General features: G+C 44.7%; 1 protein-coding gene across 1 annotated transcript; it reads left to right on the top strand.

The window, feature by feature from the left end:
• Nucleotides 1–52: 52 nt before the first annotated feature.
• cspg4ba (chondroitin sulfate proteoglycan 4ba) lies at nt 53–27,417 on the top strand. The gene is given in 11 exon segments (XM_056601820.1): nt 53–295; nt 5,194–5,357; nt 8,605–10,628; nt 10,630–12,172; nt 12,451–12,924; nt 13,345–13,521; nt 17,339–17,537; nt 18,051–18,182; nt 21,073–21,245; nt 21,601–21,784; nt 21,887–27,417. Coding segments are annotated over 11 exon segments (7,227 nt in total). The 5' UTR covers nt 53–210; the 3' UTR covers nt 23,959–27,417.
• Nucleotides 27,418–27,553: the final 136 nt, after the last annotated feature.

The raw sequence follows: 27,553 nt of genomic DNA on the forward strand, positions 1-27,553 counted from the left end.
CACACACACACACACAGCAGCGGGGCGGAGTTAAAGATTTCTGCAGTGGTGAAATGCAGGAGCTCCGTTGCTGAGATCTCATTGTTGGAGCTGGGGGGTCCAACTTTTACCTGAAGTGTGCAAATAGATTGCCGAAATTCCAAGGTTCCCCTAGCTGTAAATATGTAACTTATCAAGCATAGTCAAGCGGTATCCCTACATCCGTACAACATGGAGTCTGTCGTGAGAAGCACCAAGAAGTTGTGTTTGTGGGGTCTGCTGTGGTGGTCGCTGATCTTGGAGCTGGCATTGGGGGGTAAGAGTGCAACTTTCTTAAACCGCTAAAAGCCGAATTAAAACTGAAACGCGATCGTCGGCTTTGCAATGCTTAATGTGTGATTTGTAATCTTTAGCGTTGTGAAGGGGGATTTTACATTTCTGTTGCCAGCAAATATTCACTTTCACATACTTTCACTAGCCTCGTCTGCGTAATGTGCGTCCACTGCTACTATTTATATACCTTATTGCCTCGTTGTCCGTCAGTGAAACCGTCGTGTGGGACTTATTATTACGGTGTCAGTAGAGATGGGTAAGATGGAAGATCTGTTCTGTAAAGGTCAGATAAGATCGGTGTAGCCCAGGCATGTCATGTTCTGCTTATCCTCGTCTATCAGGGGACTTCATCATGCTGTGGCCAATATAGAAAAGGCAATAGGCGAGGTGTCGTTTTCTATAGGAATCGATCAAATCTACTTGCTAATATTTAGCCTGTAGGTTATCTTAGTTTAATCAACTCCTGGCATCCTTGTCATGTTGTTTCATTAATCATTGTATACATGGAAATGTGCAATCAAGTTGATATTTTAGGCCAATATTACTGACCAATACTCACTCACTTTCTGCATCCAAGGCTGAAAATAGACGCCAAACCTATGTTGCAAGAGCTGTTAAACAACAAACCAGAAAATAAAACCATTCCAAGGGAAAATTCGAGAAACGAGAAAATAATATGTTTTCACCAATGGCTTACAGCAGCACCATGTAGCTCCTCACAAAGCACCAACCCATTCATTACAGTTTGTTGGGCTGAAATGTTTGATTGACATGCCTCCAAACGTGTTGGGGTTCATTTATCCCGCCTGCACTCTTGAGGGGGAGGGAGGAATATATCCATAAGGCTAAGCATAGCATTATTATACTATGACTCATTCCGTCTTTATTATTCGTAGCCGTCAACAAGAATACAGAGTAGGGAGACATTTGTTTCCCTTGACTGCGTTCCTCAATTGTCTTTATTTCACTGTCTATGCATTACATTATGAAAGAAGGGCTGGTTGGAACCGAGGTGCTGAGTCTTTACAATGGATGAAAGATAGAGTTGCAAGGCTGTCAACAGCAAAGAAAAAAAAACACAGGGAAGGCAGAGAAGGCGCATTAGTCTGGTTGCATTTGTTGTAAAAGTGAACCACACAAGAGGAGACAGCCACTAGTCCTGTCTGATGAAATTAATATTGCCCGTTGTTTCTTTTCCCATGTGATGTCCAAACTGTTCTTAAGCCTTAGGGTCCATGGCGCAACAGGTAGGCCCCGGTGCAATGTTTTGACGTTCTGGGGGGAATTGCACAGAGAACCAAAACATTGCGTTGCACAGGAACCCAACGTTTTTTTAGTGAGGGGAGTTTTTTTTCCCTCACTGGAATGTCTTTGATGAACCTCAAATAAATCATTGAACAACCTCTGATGCTTTATGTGGATTTAACATTATAAGTCAGTCCTAAGTTGGACACTGTTTTTAACTTAAGTCTAAAACAATCAGCGTCAGTTTTCTCTGCTAATAGCACATGCGTCTAAAACCTGTGTTTATTTTCCTTTTTTAGGTTTTACTGCTCCTTACCATTTACAAGTTATGTTGACATCCTGTCTTCAGATGGCTGGTTTGAGCTTAGTGTGATAGTTTGTCTAGCAGAGGGAACACCATGCGTTCCATGCTCGACCCTTCCCTTTGAAAGCTCTCTGGCCAGGGAAGCGCTTCAGAAGCCCAGGGAAATAACAGGGATTACCCCCTCTTTTAACACAACATGCAGGCATTTGCTCAGAGGGGGGTGAGAGACGACGACGACACTGGTTTTGTTCTCTGGAAAGGAATCCTTGTGGATAACTACGTCCTTGTCCCGGAGTCCCAGCAGACACAGAGGAGTAAATGAAAGACAGTGGGCACAACAACCTCTGTTTCTGCTAAGTGCACATGAGGACTTTGAGGAGAGGGGTTCATCACGACGCTCTCTCATTGACGTACTTAAAATGCAAGTCTCACATCTTTCAGCACTTAGGACGTGTCAGGATACAGATGTCTGCAGAGTTCTTTGGAGTCAAAATAATGCATGGCAGGTCTTGTGGATCCTAGTGATTGATTGGTCTTCTTGGGTCTTTTTACTTGAACATGTTGAAAAGTACAACTTTCCTGCCTATGCGATGATAAAGAATACACAGGAAACATTAAATACTGTGTGAAGGGTGGTCTGACATGTTATTCTGTCAATAATTACTTATTAAGCTTCTTCTACAAAGGCTTGTAACAATTCCTGAGGTGATTTACGGGCAAAAGATCGTTTTTTCTCTCCATATAAAATCAGCCTTGGGGCAATTTACTCAACATATTTGTGATTGCTGTTTTAACTGCTCTTCAAAAAGTCTACCCACCTCGCTGGCTGTATCTCTTGAAAAAACCCTCTCGGTTCATCTATCAATGAAAGAGAGATGCTTGTATAGCACAATCGCACACAGGGATCAAACAAAGATAATCATAAATATTACCTTAAAATGATAAATCACAATGTGATGACCCCAACCCAAGAAAATGTGTTGTTTGGTAGTTTCTCTTAGGAATATGTCTTATAATTCTGATGGGCGTGTACAACGAAAGGACAAACAGTGTAATAATGCATTCAGTCCCTCTGAGTCACCGCCCGTTCCCTGGATTAATGCACCGAGGGTTCATACTGCCTGCAGCTATCCCGATGCGTTTGTTACCCACTCATTGCTCTCTGACGGCTTCCATCAGAATAACGTCTGCAGCTGTTGGAGGCTTACATAGGGGCCAGATTAGGGTCATTCATGGATGCAATCTTTTGTCCATTAAACACTTTATGCAAACGATAGCATATATGATGAGGAATAAATAACCAACAAGTTGCAAAAGCTCAATGGGATTTCTGCTCACTCTTATGTCTGGCGAAGAGCGGCCAAGACAAACTAAAGTATTGTCATATAATCCGAAACAGCAAGATAGCAAAGAAATTACTAAATACCAAATTCCAAAAAGCATCATTCATTTTACAGAATGAATGATGAATGACTAATTGATCAAAATAATAATTTAATTTTTCTGTCTATCTTATCGATTAATTGTATTAGCATTAGTTTTCATCTATTGTTATAGCCTAGTGGTTATCCTAGTTAGTGCCAATGTGGTTGTATCCATCAGTTTACATCCCATAACCTGTTATAGTGTAGTATAGCGTCTGTAATCTGCTATTGATTATAGGACATTTACTTCCTAATTTGTTAAAGGCCAGAGTTTCACTGGTTGGTGGTTTCATTCTGGTGGTTGCGAGGACTCAGCCCATCAATCGTGGGTCAAGTAAAGTAATGCCTTGTCCCATTAGCGCATTAACCCCTGTTCGGTGGGCAAATGCATTAACCCACTTTATCGTGACCACACTTTCCATTTGTCCTGGTAGCAGTCAGGCATTGCTAATTCACTGTTGCTGTGGAAACTAATTGCCCTCTGCCTGCTACATACTGAAATTAACATGTAAAATGTGATCATAATACCATTCCTACAGAATTTAAAATTGACCTTCCCCAAGTTCCTTCTCACCAAGTTTCTCAATGAGGCTCAGTTATGACAGCTTTCTTTTGCTAAATTGTTAAGAGCTGTGCCATCTATGACTATTCTCTATTGATAACAGCATTGTCGCGTTTACCTTGTCCTTTTATAAAGGAGACTAACAAAGATACATCCGGTGGAGTCTACAGAAACAATGTAGAGAGAACCGAGCAAGAAAATCTTGGGATTTAAAGATATTGTATGAATTTGGTATACATCTTCCTTTTCCAGTACAGTGTGCTTGTACTGCAGTCCTCAGAAATAGGCCTCCATAAGAACTGGAATCAGTTGCCCAGCAATACATTCAAACTGGAGTGTGTGTGTACATAATATGCACATAGTTGTTCAGAGAGAGAGATTGAACCTGTTACAGAAACAATGGAGAACCTGGCCGATTTAACAAGCCGGCCTTCTGAACCCATGGTGTGTGGGCGATGGTGGCTGCCTGGCGATGAGAACGCTGTGGAGCGTATCCGTCCAGATTACAGGGCGATGCGCCCTGGCGGGGATGTGGGCTAGAAGGAACAGCTGGGGCCGGTCGCCGTGTTCTATCTGGGTGCTATGTCTCTGAGACAATGTGGGGACGCCGGAGCCTTTCATGTGCAGGTTCAGGGCTCCTGTCCCGGGTAGGGCAGGCCCAAACCTGTACCCTCTCCCTGTAAGCCACATCCTCAGCGTATGGAGTCAGATGGTTTACCATTAATGGGGGGAAAACAACACGCAGAACACTGGTTTCATTCATGTTAACACGCTCAACTCTTTTCTCGGAAACCGGAGCAATTTGTAGTATCTCGCTCTCATCTACATGGGATGAATGTATGGATTTTGGTATTTTGTTTTTTCAAGGCATCTGATATTGAAGCCATCAAGCAACAGAACCATGTAGACTCCAAGAGACCCAAAATGATAAAACACACAACTGGAGCACATTCTCAAACAACAATACATTAATATATTCATGAAGTCCCATATAAAGGTGTGTGTGTGTCTCTGTGTGTCTCTGTGTGTGTGCTTTCACATGAGCAACCAGCATGATAATTAACCCAGCTTTCCCCAGTCTAAATGTCATGTGTGCTATATTAAGACCACCATACATGCAGACGCGGGCACTTGGCTTTATCGTCCCCCCTGCTCATCCACCTATAGTTCCACACTCCACACATAGACTCCCGCCGGGCCCCACCGGGCCCCACAGGGCACCCACCTCTGTCCAAGGCCAGGGGGTGGAAGCCCTCTCCGTCCAGACAACAAAGGCCAAACTCCTAAAACGTAGAAACAAACCAAATAGATCCTAACTTTCTCTCCTCCGCCCCTCCCTTCTGCAGCCTCCTTCTACGGGGATGGCTTCGTGCATCTCAAGGCGGCAGAGTCGTCCGAGCGGAACGTGCTGCGCCTTCGTTTCCGGACCTCCAGCGCCGCCGGCCTGCTGTTCCTCGCCGCCGGCCGCGCAGACCACTTCCTGCTGGAGCTCCACGCCGGGCGCCTGCAGGTCGGTACATCTGTAGCCCGGGCGCATCTGCAGAGTCTCGCCACACGCACGCGTGCGCACACTCACACACACGCGTGCAGACATGCACACACACATACCGCTATGTATGAACGCACACACATTAACATAGATGCTAAGCCACACATACGCATGCATGCACAAGTGGGCGCATATGCACACGCACACACACACACACACACACAGATGTGCATATATAAAGTTTATACTTTTGGATAAAAGCTTCGGCTAAATGCCCAAAATGTAAATGTAGCCATTCAATTCCTATGAGCTGAAGTGCATGTATCAAAATTCCTGGAAGGGGAGACCGGTACCAAATGCATCAATGTAATCAGCCCATTCAAGTGCAAGTTGCCTTTCCTGATTATGAGCTGTTGTCCCGGCTGTGACAAGGAACAGACGGTAAGGTGTGTGTGCACTAAGATTGAGCCGGATCATCTCTCATCTTGTGTCATCGTGATTAATGAAATCCGCTGTCAGATGGCACCTGGAGGTGCTGCGTCTTGTTTAGTGTCCTGCCTGTGTGTGCAGTACGCATCTTGGAGCACAACAACACGATAGTGTGTGTTGAGGCTGGAGTATAGATGGGGAGATGTGTGGGTGTAGGTGTGAGAGAGATTGAGAGTGAGAGACACGTGCATGCATACATATGACGGGCCGCCTGGGAAAGAATTCATACTTGGTCTTACACACACTATTATAATCTCGCATAAACACCACTATACTCATACACACACCTTATTATACTACTTTTACATGTATGTATGAGAGTGTATAGTCGTGTTTGTGAGAGAGTATAGTAGTGTATGTGAGAGAGTATAGTAGTGTATGTGAGAGAGTATAGTAGTGTGTGTGAGCGAGTGTAGTAGTGTGTGTGAGAGAGTTCGGCTGAAATATCTTTATAATATTGTAGCGTCACGGGGTTTGGGAGATGGGGGGGCTTCGCATGATTTGTTGAGGTTACCGGCGTTGTCGTGGTTACCGGTCTTGTGTCTGTGTTCCAACGGTTTATTAGCGGTGGTCTCAAATAAATCGCTGTCTAAACAACACTTCATTCACTGCCTCTTCCGTGGTCATTACAATTGAACCACGACATGTGTTGCATAAATTCACAAATTCATACCAACAGGCCACATATGTCCTTGGCGACTAGAGAGGCTTTTTTCCCATCTATCAATTCTGGAGATAAAAGCGGTACAGGGACAGGGCCCAGGGACGCTCAAGGCCACAAAAACAAGTGTAATTCCCGCACATAGCCACAAGGGATCAGCACCGAGTATACATACGGGTATCCAGGAGGCGGGAGTTCAGCACCAATGCTTAGCCAATCAGAGCACATAACTGAGTCCACGCCTGCCCGGCCAGAACGCTCCAGGAAACGCATCCATCAGATGTCCTACTAAGCGTATCTCCACGTATACACTTCGCAACAATCCCTTTCTCCTCCATGTCGTGTTTCTATCTGGACTTCAGATTGATGTGGAAGGACCAGAGACGTCCGAGAACCCGACGCAGTCGTTTAGATTCATGATATCATCCGGAGGCGCACACAGCTTTTGGCCGTTATATTATATTATACTGATAGATATAGAGCTCAAGGACCCCCCGTCGGAGCTCCCGGAGTGTTCTAGATTAGAATATTTTATAGAACGGATGATATTACGAATCCTAAACGACTTCATTCAAACTATCTCACATACACTACTATACTCTCTCACACACACTACTATACTCTCTCATACATACATGACATGTAAAAGGAGTATAATAGTGTTTGTGTGTATGCCTATAGGGGTGTATATGCGAGATTATAATAGTGTGTGTAAGACCAAGTATGAATTCCGTCCCAGGCGCCCCTCATACATACAAACATGCATACATACATAAATGCATACATACACATACTCTCTACTCTATACACGTAGTTACACACACGTCTCTCCGTCTGTATTCCAACATCGTCACACACCATGAGTTGCTGTGCTCCAACACGTTACACTGTACACACGGGCCTAGACACTAAATCTGAAAGCAGATTTCAGCGATCACGATGACACGAGTTGACAGATAACCCTGCTCAATCCTCGCGCTTACCTCTCACCGCCTGTTCCTCGTCACAGCCGGGACATCAGCTCATAATTAGATGAGGCAACTTGCACATGAATGAGATGATCACAGTGATGCATTTGGTCCAGGACTCCCCTTCCAGGAATTGTAGTAGATGGTTGTCAGCTCTTATGAATTGAATGGCGACTGCTTTTTCTGAATCTTTCATATTCCATATCGTTCAAAATTCTTCCCAGGTTTTTTAGCAAGTCAGTGTTCCTGGAGAAAATTGCAAACATTACATATTTGGTAGCTATTAGACAAGTGATTTAGCCCTACAGATCCAGCATGCGCAATAGAAAGATAGATTTTCCATTTGCATGAATACATGATAGTTATTTATTTGTTATTCTATTTACTGCCCGGTGCACCACATAGACGCCTTCCTTTTGACCCCACTTCAGCTCCATTTAGACCCGGTGGGAGTGAATCGCACTGGCTGTATCAATGCACTTGGGTGCACACGAGGGGGGAGAACCACTCATCATTGTGACCGAAACTGACACAGATCAGAGTTTCAAGTTGTATTTTTGGAGTACCGCGAGTTATCCCTGGGCTTGTGGTCTCAATCCCAGTGAGTCAGAGATAATCATGGCTGCCCCCAAAGCTCTGCATGAATAGCTGGGCCTCGGCGTGTACAAGCCCTGACAAGTGTGTTACCTAAATGAAGCAGTAGCCTGAGATGGTGACATGATGCTCAAAGGGCAGAGCCAAAGGCTAAGTGATTATAGTAATACAAGTGTTCTTCCGGCTTTGGGGATACAGCGTTCACTGTTGCAACAACTGGTGACGGCATCGGTTATAATGGGTCTACGATGAAAGTACTTCCTCTTCTCGCTTGGGATTCACAAGATGATTGCTGACATAATCACTGTTTTGCTAGACGGCTGGTGGATTGTGCAAACTACATATTTGAAGTTCTCAAATTCAATTTCGGTTTTCCATTTGGACCTAGTTATTGTTTTTTATTGTTACTTTTTCAATAACAAAATATCAAAAATCAATCATAACAAAAAAAACAGTTTTTCAACAAAAATGTAATGCTATTACAACAAATAGTTTTTATTGTTTTAGAATTGTTCCATCCCTGCCTTGAACTTTGGTTTAATATATTTCTCCTCAGGTCAAACTGGACCTGGGTTCCGGGGAGGGACTGCTGAACTCCGAGAGAGGAACTCAGCTCAACGACCTGGCCTGGCACTCGGTAGAGGTCCACCAGGAGCAGAGCAACGTCACTCTGACCGTGGACAGGAACTCCCACACCTTCCTCACCATGCCCGGGCCGCGACACGACCTCGACGCGGACGACGGCCTCTTCGTCGGCGGCTCGGGGGGTCTCGACAAACCCTACCTTCCTGCCGATCTGCCGGGCTTCCGTGGCTGCGTGGAAGAGGTGGTCTTCAACGACCACGACCTGCTGTCGTCGCTGAGGCCTCTCACCGGGATCAAGAGCGTCCATGAGGTGTCCCTTGGGTGCAGCCCCCAGTTCTTTGCCACGGAAGAGGACCCGGTCAGCCTCTTCAGCTCCAAGGCCTACGTCTCTCTGCCCCTTTGGAGCGCCCAGCAGGAAGGGCAGTTTGAGTGTGTCGTGCACACGGCCGCCGCGGAGGGCATCGTGCTGTACAGCGCGGCCCGAGGCGGAGATTTTGTCGCCGTGGAGATTCAGGAAGGCCTGCCGGTGGCCATGGTTGGTAAAGGTGGAACCAAGACCGAAGTTCGCTCGCTGACTTCGGTTAACGATAGAAAGTGGCATTCCGTTAAATTGTACTTCAACGCTAAAAGCCTCCAGCTTACTGTGGATGAAGAGGTCGTGAAAACCAATATTGGATCTCGCTTAAAGGTGCTTCAGCTGAAGGGGTCGCTGTTTGTCGGGGGCATTGATGACAGCACCAGGGCAGAGGTCAGGAAGGTAGGCCTGCTCTCTGTGTCTGGGAAACGTGTGCGAGGAGGATCCTTCAAGGGATGTTTAAAGGACATCAAAGTCAATGGCGTCAAGACTGGTCTGTCCATGGCTATCGTTACCAAAGATATATCAGTTGGCTGTGAGCCAGAGAAAGAACCGGAACAATCGACCACAGTGAGACCAACCACCGTCGGAGTTCCTTCAGTTACGCCAAGGCCAGCACTTCCCATGTCTACACTTGCAAGAGGGTTGGACAAACGCTACGGGTCCAACTTTGTGCTCCTGAAAAACCTTGTGGTTCCAGAAGGAGGCAGGGCCTCTCTTGAGTCGAAACACATCAAAATTAACCTGGACTTCAAAAGCCTTGGGATTCGTCAGTCTCAAATTATGTTCAAAATACAAGAACAGCCAACCCATGGTCAGATAAGGCTGGATGTTGACCAAGAAGACCAGGGGGAGAACTCCTTTAGCATGCTTGACCTTTGGCACGAACGGGTCATGTATATCCATGGAGGATCAGAAGACCAAGAGGACTTCTTCATGTTTTCCATTTTTTCAAGCAGTAGGAAGCCAGTTCCCAATTACCTGAAGGGAAATAAATTGTATCGGTACAACGTAACCGTAACCCCTACCAATGACGCTCCTGAGCTGAGTCTGCCTGAAGGAAATCTCTTTGTTCTCTTGGAAAACTCAAGGAAACACTTGACCACAGACGTTTTGAAAGCTTCCGATGTTGACAGCAACTCCACTGATCTCGTCTTCTCCGTGCTGGGAAACCTCAACGCAGACGCTGGCTATTTGGAAATCGAGACCAACCCGGGCTCGGCGGTGACGTCGTTCTCTCACACAGACCTGGCGGAACTGAAGCTGTACCTCGTCCACCGAGGGGTGAGGAACTCGAGGATAGTGTTTAGAGTCAGCGACGGAGAGAGAGTCAGCAACACGGTGGTCCTGAGAGTCATGGCCATCGCCCTGGAGTACAAGATCGCCAACAACACGGGCCTGGAAATCACCCAGGGAGAACACGCCTCGATTGGATCGAAGCAGTTGGCCGTGCAGACGAACGCCGTGAAGCAGGCTGTGGACATCCGATACGACGCTGTGGAACCCCCCCAGTACGGGGAGCTGCAGAGGCTGCACTCCAGTGGAGAGTGGCGGTCCACCGACTCGTTCACCCAGAGGCTCCTGGAGAAAGAGCGCCTCCGGTATCTAAGCACCTTCAGGGAGATCCAGACGTCTGCTGCAACAGGACTACTTCAAGTGCAAGGTCACCATCGCCGGCAGGGCCACCACAGAGCTGCTGTTCCCCATCACGGTGAAGTGGGTTCGGTTCAACCTGGTGAGGAACGTAATGGCGGCCATCAATAAAGTGAGAAAGGTCACCTTGGATTCGGAGAGTCTGTATGCCACGGCTGAAGGCGTGGTCCTGGCAGAGGGAGAGCTGTACTATAGGGTCCTCAGCACGCCCAAGAAAGGGAAGCTGTTGTTTCACGACACGGTCTTGAGGAAGAACGCCACGTTCAGCCAGAGGAATGTGACGGACCTGCAAGTACGTTACGAGCTGGTGGACAGGCCATATGAAGATACCAATGACAGCTTTAAGTTTCTCCTCTTTTCAAAACACGCCCAGTCCAAGAGCTTTGATTATAACATATCTATTAAAGCAGACATTAATAATGTTTTCATGAAGAACAATGGACTGTCCCTTTTGGAAGGAGAAAGTAAATTGATCACAAAGGATGAGTTGTTTGCGGAGACCTTGAGTACAAAGGATGTTTACTACACTGTCACCGATAGTCCGAAACACGGAAAACTAGCCCGTATAAGTCAGTCGAACTCCAACTCTAGCTACAACAAGATCATCACATTCAGTAACCAGGACATTTTAGAGGAGCGTATAATGTACATCCAAGACGACAGTGAGGCGACACAGGACGGCTTCACCTTCATAGCTTCCACCAGTTCAGAGTTCAAATCTTCCGTCGCAGAGGATGAGATCGGTTCCAAAGAGGGCACGTTCAACATATCCATCCAGCTGGTCAACGACCAGAAGCCCGTGCGGGTTATCGATAGCGTTTTCAACGTGGTGAGAGAGGGCCAGAGGTTGCTCACCGCCGAGGACCTCCGTTATCACGACGCCGACTCAGACTTTGACGACGGCCAGTTGCTCTACACCCGCCGTGGGATCCCAATGGGAGACCTGGTCCTGGCCAACGACACCTCCCATCGGCTCTTCCAGTTCCACCAGCGGGATCTGGTGGAGAAGCGAGTGTTGTTCGTCCACAGGGGCGTGAGCACCGGGCGCTTTGTGCTCTTTGTGTCGGACGGGAAACACTTTGTCTCCAGCCTGTTGGACATCAACGCCCACGACCCTTTCCTGAGAGTGGCCAACAACACCGGCCTCTTGGTTCAAAAGGGCCACTCAGTGACGTTTTCAACCGCTAACTTTAGCGTAGTTTCAAACCTGGACATCAGGGATGATTCTGAGGTGCTCTTCGGTCTCAAGCAGGCCCCGAAATACGGAAGTCTCTATCAGAAAGAGACGAAGGTGGTGTCGTTCACACTGCACGATCTCAAGAACGGCTTCATCACCTATCGTCACAATGACAGCGGTCACGTGGCAGACTCTTTCAACTTGACAGTGCAATCTAAAGGTCTGACCGTAACGGCAAGGGTCCATGTCAAGGTTTACCTGGAGAGCCACCAGAGGCCCCCCATCGTGCAGAACAACAACATGCTGCTGGTGGAAGAGGGCAAGCCGGTTAAAATTGACGAGACTAAACTTGAGGTGAGTAGTGTCAGCGGAACGTCGTTCTAGATCCATTAGCTATATTTATTTACTGGATATTCCCCAAAATATGAATTTAGAACCAGTAATTATCGCATACATTTTAGCTTACTGCAAACCATAAATACATTGCACTTTCATTTTTCAACTTTATTTTCTCTTGCGTATCTATTTTATTTTAATATTTTCTTTTCTTTTATGATGATGTTTGTATGTGTAGCACTTTGAGTCTGACTCATGGATGAAAAGAGTTGCCTTGCCTTGCCTAAACACTGCAGGTCACTCACGAGGACAACCTCCCAGCGGAGATCGTGTTCACAGTGAGGGAGACGCCCGCGCACGGCTTCCTGCGGCGCTTTGAGGAATCCGGAGAGCGCTACGTGGGAACCAGGCAGTCCCCGGCGGCGACGTTCTCCCAGGAGGACGTCAACGCGGGGAACGTTCAGTACGTGCAGGCGGAACCCGACCAGGTCAACGACATGTTCGTCCTCGACGCCACCAACGGGGTCACGGAGGTCACGGGCATCAGGGTGTCTTTGGACATCGTCCCTCGCCTCATCCCTCTGAAGGTGTCCAACTTCACTCTGAGCGAGGGCGGCTCCAAGGCCCTGACTCAGGAGGTGCTCAGGGTCACCAACAGGCACTTCTCGGGAATCAACTTCCTGTTCAGTGTGACGGAGCCGCCGCTCCACGGTCGCATCGAGCACTCTCGCTCCCCAGGGGTGGACATCAGCTCCTTCACCCGGCGGCAGGTAGGACCTCGCTCTGCCCTTCAAGGGTGTCAACATGACACTAGACATGGAAAATAAATATATATTTTTTAAATATTTTCACATGTTGCATATGAACGCAAAAGGTTGCGATTAGATTAAATTAATCAGAACTGAACTTTGTTATTATTTAAAAGCTATCAAAAGAACAAAAAAAATTGAAACACAAAGAAAATTGTGTTGACATTTTATCATCAATGCAAAAGTATGAGATTAAATTGGGTCAATCAGAACTCTAATTTAGTTATTATTAAAGGTGACATATCATACCACCAGGTCTGAGTGCGTTTAGCCGTTACAAGCCGTTTGGAAAATCTGCCACCTCTGACATCACTGGTGGTATAATATGTCACCTTTTAAGGTAATCATTACTCAATGCCCTTTTGTATTTCCTATCCATAGGTTGAGCACGAGTTCATCTACTATGTCCACGACGGCGGCGAGTCCTTGGACGACAGCTTCACGGTCACGGCCAACGACACTGTCCTGAGGAAGCAGAGCCTGCCGGGCACAGTGCACATCCAGGTTGCAGCTGTCAATGATGAGGCGCCCATCATCACGGCTAACAGGGTCCTGAGGGTGAGTGGGCGAGGCCGCGTCTATATTTAAACCATTTCTTTCACTGCTCACTTCCTTTCTCGCTGCACATGCCCATCTCGAACCCACCAGATCCTAACAACGCACAAGTTAAATGGAGGAAACTTTGTGAGGCTTGCTGGTTGGTTGGTTGGCTGGCTTGACTGTCTGGTTTTCTGGTGGCCTGCTGACTGACGAACTAGCTTGATGGTTGACTGAATGAAATTACTTTCTGGCCAGCTGAGAGGCAAGCACGTTTACTGACAAGCTGATTGGCTGGCTGAGAGGCAGCCACATAAACGCACTAGCTGATTGGCTTGCTGGCTGTGAGGCAGCCCAGTTGACTGACTGACCGACTAGCTGATTGACTGGCTGGCTGGTGGAAAGAATGTCAGCTATGCAGACGCAAGGGGCTCGGATGGGGCTTCGCAGTGCAGCAAGCAGATTGACGACTACATTTTGCCCTGGCATTTACATGTGCTTATGTAACCAAAAATACCATTGTAAGGCAAGGATGGCCTACATTAAAGTTTGTATTTATTCGTTTATCTCATCTTTGGCATTCATTCAGCCAACGGCTGTATTCTGATATGAACATAAATAGGCACATAACGACATTGAGGAGGTCATGCCATACTAGCTTTGGATTCGGAGCGCCTTTCTCTGAATATTATATGATAATATTAGGATATAGTAACTTTATTCTAATATTAACAGGCAACATTCACTTGAAAATTGGACTATGTTGACCGTCTGTCTGTCTGTCTGTCTGTCTGTCTGTCTGTCTGTCTGTCTGTCTTGATGGATACGCGTCGGCGTGTATGCATTGATTGACAGAATGTGACATAAGCAGTTGTTCTGTGAATATTTTTACATGACCTAAGGGCTGTGTTTTTGTTCCAAAAACATCCTCAAATAAAGAAAAGGAGCAGATTAAAATCTCCAATTTACCAGCACAAATCGTCAGAGTAAATTATATTTTTTGTGACAATCACGTAAAATGAACAAATTATTTTAAAGGAGACATATTATGGCGTTTTCACAACAAGTAAACATGGTACTTGAGTTCCAGAAAACATGTTTTTGAAGCTGTTTGCTGGATATAGCTTTTAGGAAAAAGAATCGTGCCTACCGCTATTCCCCTGTGTTTCAGTCCCTTCAGAATGCGCTGTTTCTGGTGTCTGTAGCTTTAATGCAAAAAAGCTGCTGCCCATTGACCAATGAGCTGTCAGACTGCACCACAGCATTGCGGACTCCTGGAGCTCTATATCTATATAATTTAATAATAATATTATGTATGGGTATTTACATGATATTATATCTAATATCACGGCCGAAAGCTATGTGCGCCTCGGATGATATTATGAATCATAAAGACTACCTGACGTCTCTGGCACTTCCACAACAAGTAAAGACTCGTAGTGGCGTAGTCCGGCAGCTCCGGCGGCGTTCGCCGGGAGCTGAAAAGTTTGGCAGGGGTAGCTCGGCGGCAGTCCGGCGGCAGTCCGGCAGCTCACCTCCGAGAGTACAATCCCTTTCTCCTCCATGTCTTCTCCTCCGGACTGCCGCCGAAGCTTCGACGGAAGTCCGGCAGAGAAAGGCATTGTATACTCCCGGAGCTGAGCTGCCGCCGAGTCTCCCCCCGCCGGAGCTGCTCGTCCGCTATTCCACCAAATGGAACAGCGGACAGCGGATGGGGAGTGGGGAAGTGGGAGGTAATATTCAACTGTGCCTCCTTCCTACGTAGGAGGGGACGCTAAAACGGACTCCCTTGTTTGGTAACTGTAGGTTGGATACTTTGAGAAATGCATATCTCGCTCCAAAAATCATGTACAGACTTTTTTCAACGTTTTTTAATGCGTGTTGGAGCACCAGAGACGCAAAACAACACCCCAAATCCCAGGAAAAGGGTTGTTTTCATAATATGTCCCCTTTAACCCATCAGCAAGTTTACATACCTCTTCTGTCCACAGGGTGGCGGTCTTGCTCTGCGATATAAACTTGACTTGTCTGTACTGTTCTACACTACAGTATCTGTATGTGGTTTGTTTTTAAAAACCACATAACTAACTCGCACATTATTTTTTTTCATAGTCTTTAACACCTATAAGCCAAAGCCAGGGGCGTTATAACACTAGCATCACTAAGCATTTGGCAGGGCCTGTTGGAAGCAGCATTGGTCGAAATGTGTGTCATGTCATGTGGTCTCGCTTTGAAAAAAGTGTTGAGTCAGTGTTAACATCCCACGGCGACATCCTGTGAAGTGGCTCATTACGGGATGTGTGGGGCAGTTCCCGCTAGACCGATAAAGATACGCATGCACATGTGTACACCCTTGCGCACACACACACACACACACACACACACACACACACACACACACACACACACACACACACACACACACACACACACACACACACACACACACACACACACACACACACACACACACACAAATAAGCACACCACACACATAAACAAACACACACACAAATCTTTGAGGCATACTGTTTTATGCAATTGCATGATGCTTACACACACACACACACACACATATGGACACAAATACCAAGTGTCTGGTTTCCCATATGGTTATTGAAGAAAGTAGGGGCTAATAGAAAATAGAAAGCTCCAATCGACGTCTATTCCAGGGCAACAGAGCCGAGTCCAACCTGTAGAAATTGATGACCAGACATCTTTTGTTACTATACTGCTAGAATAGGAAGAGGGATTATGTGCATATGTAATGTAATCAAAATCCTTCTTGGATGATTATTGCCTTGCCGTTAGAAACGTAGCAGAAGAAATAAACAAGAAATATTCTCCACAAACAGTGCACAGTTTTTGATTACCAGTACTATGGTGTCGTATTTTAAATAGGAAATGTTACAAAAGATAAGGCGGTTTCACAACGTGGTGAAAAAGAAACGTTTTGCTAGGTTGGTTTTGTATTTCTCGTCTGGATGACTCCTGTGAATCACGCTTTTGAACACAGCAACAGCAGCTTGAAGTTGTGAAGCAAGCTGAAGAGTGTCTTATCTGCCCTTGACCTCTGTTAACTCCCAAACCACTGTGTTTTGAGCCTTGATACACAGCAAGGTATTTAGCTTGGGTCAACATTTCATAAGTGGTATGGAGGAGTGATTTGTAAAACAAAATGATTACTGTGGTCTACAACATGACGTATAACTTATGACAATTGCAGTTATATGGCTGTGTTTTGAATCAGTTAAAAATGCATTTTATGACTTTTGTCTTTATTGACTTTTTGAATAGCGCTTGGAACATGTGATCTACCCATGGGTGAGAGGAAAATACATTTGCTTATCCAAAACATCAATGAGGAAGTCTTTCCTGCACCCTTGACTGATGGTGTCTTCAAACCTAGTATCACCATACAAACTGGTGATACTAGTTTCACAACCGTATGCCTACAAACTTTTTTCACTTTTTTTATGACTTATGTCTTATTGACTTTTTGAATAGCGCTTGGAACATGTGATCTACCCATGGGTGAGAGGAAAATACATTTGCTTATCCAAAACATCAATGACGAAGTCTTTCCTGCACCCTTGACTGATGGTGTCTTCAAACCTAGTATCACCATACAAACCTTTTTCACTTTAATAACAAAACATGGTACAGCGGTTGTTATTCCCACTCTCTCAGCAGGGGGGTTCCAACCAAGTAAGGGGGGGGGGGGGGAGCTGCCCAACCTTCCTTGAAGGTGGGCCAGCGATCGCACACTGCGATAATCGCACGTAAACACATACAGAAAATGAGGTGCGATGACCCATGCTGTTTTCCGCGTGTGCAGGTGTGGGTGGCCTCTGTGACGGAGATCAGACCGGGGGATATGCGGGCGGAGGACGAGGACACGCCCCCAGAGGAGCTGGCGTTCATGGTGACTCCGCCCAGCAACGGTCACCTGGCGCTGAAGAGTGTCCCCATGAGGCCAGTGCTGAACTTCACCCAGGCCACGATAGAGCAGGGTCAGCTGCTGTTCGTTCACAAAGGTACACACCGCTGGGCAGAGAGTCCTTCATTAGAGGACACCCACAAGACCTGACCACACAAACAGAGAGATAATGAATTATAATGAACTATTAAAATCCCAATTCGAATATATATATTATTTTTGTTATAGAATAGTTAGTTGTTTGAATGTGGCCTACATTTGTGTGAGGGCAATTGCTCTGAGGAAATATTAAGATCGTTTTTTTGTATTATTCTTCCATCAAGATGGTTTGTCATTCCACTTATGTCCACTAGAAGACGCTGTTTAGATGTAAAGGGGCCACCAAAAAGCGACTAGTGAACAGCGTTTTATTTGGTTTGGAAAGACATGACTTGCAGGAACATTTACGCCATGCACCGGTGATGAAATTAGACACAGGATTGAAGTAAAGCAGAAGGAAGCCTTGTGCTATTACTGCGCACGCACACACACACACACACACACACAGAGGAGGTATGTGGATGAAGATATGATAACTAATCTTTTTGTGACATATTTGTGGTCAAACCAGGCGCCATGTCTGGCGGCTTCAACTTCCAAGTGAACGACGGCGTTAACTTCAGCCCGCGGCAGATCTTCAGCATCACAGCCAGCGCTCTGCTGCTCAGCCTGGAGACCAACCAGGCCCTCAAGGTGTTTCCAGGTGAGCCCCAGGCCCCCGGCCTTCACAGGACACTTTAGACACCGAGGGGAAATGATGCTGGGGCAAAAGATGCAAACATGTGAATCCAATCAAAGAATCAAAAACAATGATTTGGTGTATATGTTGTGAGCCCATGAGTATCTAGGACCCCTTTAAAACAAGATGATTCATCTCATCTTCCAGAAAATGTAACTTTATGTATGTATGTATGTATGTATGTATGTATGTTGTAGCGGGCCTGTGGGTGTGGGGTTTCCACGCTACCAAGTCGAATGGAGGACAAAATGACACAACACAGAGAGCAGTTCCAGTGCAGAATGGTTTATTTACCTAGTAAACCAAAACCCGGGTGGCTAAAGGGTCGTCCACCTCCTCTATGATACAGTCCAACACTTTCCACCTATCTCTTTCCCTTAGGCCGTTCCGTGCTTCCAGGCGATCACACAGATCCTGCCTGTCCTGTGCTAGCTCTAGCTCCAGTTTCCCCTGTCTGTCGTTTGCTAGCTCTTTTAAGCCCAAGCACCCCTGCTTAATGATCCCCAGGCTCGCCTCGTTAAAGGGAGGAAGTCCATGTAAGGCTTGGGGGTGGAGCCAGCAGGTTGCCAGACCTACCACTCCCCTCACTCCTCCCTGGCGTCTGCCACAATATCTTATACTTTTATACAAATCCAAAATAGGACACGTTGTGATGATTGAACTGAATGTTCTGAACATACAGAAGGACACTTTTCTTCCTCTTTCCCACGCCTGGTCTTGCCAGGCGTGGTGTTGCCTCTGCACATAGCTTAGAAATACATTCATACTTCCTGAAGGTTGAACATCCTTTCAGATGAAATCCAACGGCCACTGTCGGCTTGAAGATTACAAATCTGCCATGTCAGTTGAACATGAGTATGTGTATAGGACCCAGTCCTGTATGTGTTAACTATGTTCTGTCAAAACACACTGATAGCATCAGTAACACATTGCCCTGTCATTCGCGGTATTTTGTGTGTGTGTGTGTGTATGTGTCACTCTGTCTGTCCCTTGCCACTCATGTCAATTGGTTAAATAATGAATTCCCTCTCATTTAAATATTCATTCAACAGACTAATGCGTTGGTTACCACTTAATCATTTAACAAAATGTTAAAAATAGGTCGATGGTACACGGTTTTGCTATTGATTAGATACAGTGAAGTGGTAGTATGGGCTGGCGGGGTCGGCAGGAGAGTTATAAGTAGAGTTAACCTTGATGGGGGTCAGCCTGGTGGTGTGGCCTGAGTGCCAACAGACACACTGCTGAGTTCCGAGCGGACTCTGGATGGAAGCTCCTCCAACGCCATCTGTAGAGGCTTCATGAGCGCTCCGTGCCACTGTGCCAGGCAGGGCTGTCTGTCCGTCTGTGTTTGTGTGCGATGGTGGGAAGGGTTATCCGAAAATGAAGGGTTTTTATGTTGGGCGTGAGGTGACTCACTGACTCGGGGGTAAATGTCTGTGATCTTTGTCACGGAGAACGTCGGGATATCTGGTTAGTCTCTCACAAATGGCTAGCGCTTAATAGCTTGACGTGCACAAAGACCGTACTTACAGATACGTAATTCATGAAATGGCCCTTTCCTCTTAGACATGTATAGTTTTAGGGACAAGTTAAATTACAGTATAAAATTCAATCCTTAATAACAACGTGTTGAATGAAGTTAAAATAATGTTATATTGGAGAATGAATGTGAATACAAGGAAATTGACAGTAATCCTATTTTACCTTTATTTTCACTCATTCAACCAGTTGGTTGCCATCATGTTCAGTGGAACATGTCTTTCTTACGTGATCTTTTGTTCGCTGAAGCATTAAGCCTGCCAACATTTATTCATATGAAGGCAATGCGAATAACAAATTTATATTTAACAATAAAACAGGCTGCAGAGCTGTGAGTCCAGGAACTACAGATTTAAAATGTAAACATGTGTGCCACAGGCTGATGTATATGGCTCTATAATATCCCTCTGAAAGCTGAATAAGCACCATGTAGTCCAGTGGCCTCCATGAAAGATTGAACATTAATACTCTCTGTCTCTCTATCAGTCTGAGTCACTGTCTAATGGAGTTTCTGTACTTCATTTCTTTTTTTTCATGTCCTTTTGAGTCCATCCGTCTGTCTGCTTGTCTTACGGGAACATTGCCTCTTCTATTAAAAGAGGGAGAGAAAATAAATCGTGGAAGAGGGCAAAAAAATAAAAGGAGAAAGGAAACAAATGTGGTTCTCAATCTTCCCCTTGATCTGTTCATCAGCATCTTCATTATCCTGATCTTGTCTACACAGTTTTCCCACACAACACAAAGTGGCTCATTGCGTGGGGTTTCCCTCCATCCTATCGAGGAAATTTTCTGACTCACTCCTCTACTGAAGCATAAGGGAGCTCCTGCACTGAAACTCCCTTTTTTTTTTATGGTCATTGTGAATTCTATTTAACGTGTGGGCATGATTTAATTATATATATAATTTATATAATGTCTTTGTCTTTTTTTATAACAAAATTTTGTTGAACACCTCAAAGGGCTCTCTCTGTCTGTACAGTACTGATTGGCCTCATTTTGACTAAGAACCATTTCTGCATTTCAACAGGGAAAAGTTGGTTTACGTTTTCCTCAAAGCATCGACAATACTTGGCAGTGTTCAGGGAAGCCATTTGACACTAAAGCAAATGGAAAAAATCTGTTGAGGATTGGCAACTAAACTACAAAAAACATTTAATGGTTTATAGTTGTCTTTATCATAAAAGTAGGTCAGAGAAAGTCTTAAACTAGTTTGATGTTACATTTGTTGGTGGTTTTCCAAACTAAATGTCAAGGCGCAGCAAATTCCATTCATTGATTGGTTTAACTGACCCTTTGTCTTCTTCACATTCAGGCTCTTCAACACCAATCACAACGGAGAATTTGCAAGCAGTGACTAATGACAACAGCAAACACTCAAACCGCAGTATTACTTTCAATGTGATTCGTCGTCCTAAACTCGGGAGGCTGGTGACCGTGCAGCCTGATAATTCTACATTCGATCTCTCCACATTCACACAGGACATGGTAAAGGAGTAACCAAATTATAAACAATAATATCTTATTTTTTACTAACTAATGGAAAATGTGATAATATTTAACAAATTAAAAAAAAAAACATTTCCTGTGTTATACTATAACCTTTTGTTTAAGTCTTGTTGACAGTTGCATAAGAAGTATGACTTTTTGGCATTGCCAGACAGTATTTGATTGGGTTTTTGAAAGTGTAAAAGCCTGCCCATCAACCCTAAACTTCCATCTTGTAAATAATAAATAAGTCTACCCAGATGCCTGTATTGCTGCATTGACTAATGGGAATCTATTATAAGACTTGTATATCTTGCAGTATATCTCTTGACATCATCCTGTTTTTGTACCTCAGGTGGACAGGAAGGAGGTTGTCTTCATCCAAACGCCAGGGGAGTCAGTAGGCTGGGCAGCCATGGACTCAATGACCTTCTCAGTGGCATCGCAGCCCGCTACTCTAGACACCCAGACCTTCAAAATAGACATTTCCTATGAAAACCGCGGGCCTCAGCAAAAGACAGTCCTCATTGCCAACACAGGTATTCATGAATTCTTGTTAATGTATTGATTGTTTTAATATTGATTCATGAGTCAAGGTTTTCTTTATGTAAAACATGTGTTGTGTTTTTTTATTACCCAAGGTGCTGTCGTAACAGAGGGGGAAAGCGTTGCCATTGACAAGTCCAACCTGGACGCCTCTAACCTCATGACGAAGCTGCCGATCCCAGAGCGAAGCTCCAACGAGGTCTGGTTCCAGGTCAAAGCTCTACCCCAACACGGTGTCATTTTGGTAGGCGAGAGAAACCTAACCAAGGAGAAACCCAATTTCTCCCAGTTCATCGTCAACAAATACGGCATCACCTACAAGCACGACAACTCTGAGAGCACGCAGGACCTCTTCGTCTTTGACATATGGGTAAATCCCAAGGGCAAGACTGCACAGCGCCCTATAGAGGACAAGGATGTGGTTGAGGAGCAGTTCAACATAACGATAATACCTGTGAATGACCAATCACCAGTTCTGAAGACTAAGGCCCCTAGCTTGACGGTGATACAAGGTGATAAAGTGGCACTTGGGCCCAAGAACCTTCGAGTAGAAGACTTGGACAATCCTGCTGCTGAGGTCCAATTTTCTGTTGTAAGTCAACCTAACAATGGCTACCTTGCTCTTGAAGGAAGTCTAAATGATACGATCATGGCCTTTACTCAAGCCCAAATCGACAATGGAAGCATTTACTTCATCCATGATGGAAGTTCTGCTTCAGGGGTGTTCTATTTCAGCGTGACCGATGGCCACCACAAGCCAGTCTACAAACTGTTCAACATTGACGTAAGAGCCATCACAATTACTTTGGTCAACAACACTGGTTTGAAACTGGAGCAAAGTAAGACCACAGTTTCACTGAGCCAAGACAATCTGGCCGCTGCGACCAACGGTAAAAACACCACCGTTCACTACAGAATTACAAGACCTCCGGATTTTGGGAAACTTCTAAAGGACGGTCAAGAAGTTACTCAGTTTGACCAGGAGGATTTACGGGCCGGATCGCTGCTCTACCAATCAACATCTCTATTATCTGGAGAAGACAGCTTTGATTTCTTAGCCTTCACCTCTGAAGCCAATCTCACCGATCAAGTGCTCAACATCACTGTCGAACCTTTAATCCAATTTGGCAGTGGGGTAAGGATTCCTAACGGCATCCCTGTCACCATGACAACTTCCTTTCTGGATGCCTCTGAGCTTGCTAATATAAGTGACAGTGAACCACTCTTTCTGGTGGTCTCCCAGCCGAAATACGGTAAGGTTGTTCGAACAAGACTGAAAAACTCTGGGAGAGGTTTACTAGCGGAAACATTTACATTTGAGGATGTGAGGAAGGGACTGGTGTCTTTCGAGCTCAGTGCAAACATGACTGGCATTCAAGAACTTAATGACTCCCTCGTGTTTGTCTTAAAAGCTGCGAATATCCAACCCGCAAAAGGAGAGTTCTACTTCACTGTGGTGCCATATGATCCGACAATTTTCTCCACCACAAAAACACCAATCCTAGCCACGACCACATTTGTCCATCGCACCTTAAACCAGACCTCTCAAAATGGAACAGCTGTGCCAGCCTCTGCGAACACCCTCTTTTCCACCATGCAACCGAGCAGCAAGAACCAGCAGAAGTTCAAAGGACGCAATCGCTGGGGGATTGCGTCAAACCGGACTACCCTTTTGGGTACGACTCTAGGGAAGCCTGCCCTGGGAACAGTCGAGATTCCCTACAGGAACACACCGGTCCGCGTAGAGTCCTATCCACAGAAAACATCCAACCCACTGTTGGTTATCCTACCTCTGCTGGCCCTGCTGCTACTGGTCATCCTTTTTGTGGTGATGGTCTTGTTGCTTCGACGTCACCGGCGGAGGAAGCAGACGCCTGTGACCTCAAAGCCCCCTCCCTCGTCCATCCCTCTAGGCTCCAGGCCGACCTATCAGGGACAGCCTCAGAAAAGCTTGACAATTCCCACAGTGACGGTCACTCCGCTGAGCCCGAGTTGCCCCAGTAGTCCTGTTATTGATAGGTTGCTGGCACTCAACCAAGGGTCCATCTACGGCACTCTTGATTCATCTGCGCCTTCACATGCTTGGACTAATGTCGTGCCAGTAGCAACTGCCCACATCATTAGAACCACAACACCAAGTCTTCAGAGGAATCAGTATTGGGTATGATCTGCCACCAACCACCACAATGTTAAAGGATAACAGGCCAGAGACTTATTGATGTAAATGATTGTTTGAGGATGACTTAAGACAGAATAGCCAGCTTAAGGCTTAGTTATGGTTCCACGTTTACGCAACGCAATGACCACACAGGCGCTTCGACGGAGTCGTGAACCTGTTTTGGTTCTGCGTCGGGTTTACATCGGGTTTTCATTGGCGGGCCAATCACAGCCCTTCCTGCTGTGTCGCCTAGACGCAAGGTTAGGCAGCTCAGGCCCTTTGCTACGGACTTAAGGAGGGTCCGCAAAGACGTATTGGGTCCTTAAACCCCCTTGTGTTGCGTCGATGTACAACCATAACTAAGCCTTTATCCTTATATGCTGAGTTTGTCCTCAGTGTCACAGAATTTGAACACTATTACAGAACCTTCATGCCATTTGATGTGAGGTTATTTGTTAAACATAACAAGTATTGTAAATAGCACAGGTTTTATTTAATTTTTGAGAATTACCATCAACCACAATTTTTTTGGTGGTTGGCAGACCACAAAACTCGACATTTTACTAAACGTATCTGAAATATTGAAGAGCATGTCTGATAAGGTTTTTGACTGACATTACAGGTGTACAAACAGCTTGAAACTGTGAATACCTAGACTGACACTCTTGAAAATAATTATTTTCAAAACATATTTTTGATTGTGCAATTTTTTTTATATGTATACTTTTGTTACCATTAGCAGCATTGTGAAAACTCAGGTATTTTGTTAATCATTATGTTTTTGTTTGTGCATGTATCATTGCAAATGATGATGGCAATTGACTTGTTCAAAGCAGCATTTATGTAGATGATAAAATGCTCATTGTATTTTATTTAAACTGCATTAGGCTACACAAACACAAAGGAACGGGTCCTTAACCGTTGGCTATGTTTGATCGATGCTCACTTTTAACTGATAGGCCATTTTATGTTGGTGCTTAATGGCGATACGGCTCCATTTTTTATTAGCGTTTCCAACTGATTTAGAGATCACTTCACATTGTACCGGTATATCTCTTCTTTCATTGTGTTCAGTAAACAGGATAAGCTTTGGTATATTTGAAATTATGTAAAAGCTTGTCCGAGCATTGTGGACTACAATGAATGAATGAATTTCATTGTTGTGTCATGCATTATCATGCCCAGCCCACAAGGGCTTACGAAGACACCATTATAAAACATAGACAGACCAAAAAAACAAAAATAGATGCTATACAATACTAACCTTAACGATATAAACCATGTATGGTGTTTATTCTTTGAGACACAGCAACAGTCTCTGCCTCAATCATGGATGGTTATTGAGGTGCATGTAAACACATCCTTGGAGAATTAGGTTTAAAAGTCTAGTTTATGCTTTTTGTTTTGCACTGTGATTGGTGCTTATTTAGATCATGAGCATATATTTGGGCCGGGTTACCAATATTATTGGATGACAGAATTGAATGCAATCCCTAGACATAGTTGACAGAATCAAAGATACAGCCTCACATTTAATTGACAGAAATTAGGACATGTTTTTATGCAATATTATATTGCATTCCAGTTTGAGGTATATAACTACTGGTACATTAAGCTAAGTCAAATGTCCCGTTGTATTACTTAAAGTCATATATTGCCATATATTACCTGTCTTGAGACTTCCCTATTGCACAGGATACTGTTTTGTGTCTGCTTCTGTTAACCTCTTGTGAATGAGTCTGTGCCGTTGTAATTACTAAGACTGAACTAGATGTTCCTACACTGTAATAATGGTTGCTACACTGTAAAAATGAACCTACTTCAAATATTTAGATCTTTAAACATGGAGGACACTGTGTGCTTACGATGTAGATCAAAGAGTTTCAAACCATTCTTTATAATAAGGGAAGGTCCAACAAGTGTTTCACTATCTTGTTTTTGTGATGCACCCTTGTGTTATATCAGCCATATTTATTTAAATCATATATTTTTAATAAACCACTAAGTGTGACATATTTAAAATCTTTGTTTTCTCTCTCCTTTCATTTAATGTTTTGTATGTACCCCTAATTCCCCCATAAAGATATGTGTTTACATCCTGCTAGGTCACTTTTTTAAAAGTAAGCACAGGGAGTCTTTTGAGCAATACCTTTCTCAACGACAAATCTCGATGGAGATCACGAATGCTTCTGTGTTCCCCCAAATGCAGTATGATGGATCATTTGTGTTCCAAGAAATTCCTACCCAGATTTTACAGTTTTCCAACCATTTTTTTTCCACCGAGCCGTGTAGTGGCTATTCAGCATGCTAGCGCTACATTAAAAGTCTCACTGATACCAAGCTCCTTGGGCCCACCACCCTCATGTGATGGAGCTAATAAGAACATAATTACACCAAGTGGCTCTTCACAATCTGCTCTGTGTATGACTGCACCAGTCCAAATGGTTGAATTCACTTCCTCATTTAATTATAGGCTTATGCTTTTTCTCCGAGCAACTTGTCATTTAGCAGATAGAACTCATAATACCTTGGTGATAAGAAGCACTGGTAGATGCAATGAACCATTGCTAGAATTGGCAGGCTGGTGACAAGCCTCAACAATCTCCTTGTTTCACATTTGGTGACATTTTTTTGTGCATATGCAATATTCTCAATGGTTGCAGAATGAACTTTCTGAAAGCGTTTTTCAAAAGGATTTGCTTCTTATAATAGGATGTGAAATCGAAAAAGGACAAGAAGGTTTCCGTCGTCCATCGTCATCGTCTGGACCTGAAACCTTTTGCTTCTGGATTCTATATATTCTTCAAACATTAAAGTGTACATTTGTACACGATTACTTCAGCAATAATCATACATGCCATTCTTCTGATGGATGGAAGAGTACAAGCTTAGCAGAAATAAAGATTCAATGTTAAGCCACATCAATAATAGATGTTATGGACATTCTTCAGTCTTGCTGACTGTATAGACGTATGGTTGGGGTTCTGTGCATTGGAATCTTATGACAAGCCTGCTGGCGGCTGAACTGTTGAGCGAAGAGTGAAGATCTCTTGATGCAGGTCTCTGTTCAACTCATGCTCACTATATGTCTCTCTATCCTTCTGTGTGTCTCTCACCCACACACAATATCACAGCTAGAACATCTGTCACATTGCTATAGTCTCCATACTATTATGTAGGTGTCAGGTTTTCATTCGTTGGAGGGTTTAAAGGAGCAAATGTTAAGCAGCTCTCTGTGGTCCACTGAATCAGTCACCCTGTATATTAATATGATGATGTAGCCTTTCAGCATTCATCTTCCTCATTAAAGGCAGGGTGGGAGCGGTAAATAAACACCTACAGTGTCTGTCACACATGTCTGAAGCCCCTATCCATACACCTTCTCAATAAACCCTCCATTGTAATTTCAGATCGAAGTTTGGCGGTTTATGCTGATGTCACCATTGATTATGAGCAATTGTTTGTTGGTCACATTGCAAAACTGATATTCCAACAAATGGGAATGCTCAAGCTTCGAGGACATTTTGGCAAGATTCCTTCCATCGCTACCTTAGAAACAGTAATGTGTATTAAAATCACACGGGCTACATCTGTAAACTGATCT

The sequence above is a fragment of the Gadus chalcogrammus genome, chromosome 11 (assembly GCF_026213295.1).
Source record: "Gadus chalcogrammus isolate NIFS_2021 chromosome 11, NIFS_Gcha_1.0, whole genome shotgun sequence".
NCBI classification, from domain to species: Eukaryota; Metazoa; Chordata; class Actinopteri; order Gadiformes; family Gadidae; genus Gadus; species Gadus chalcogrammus.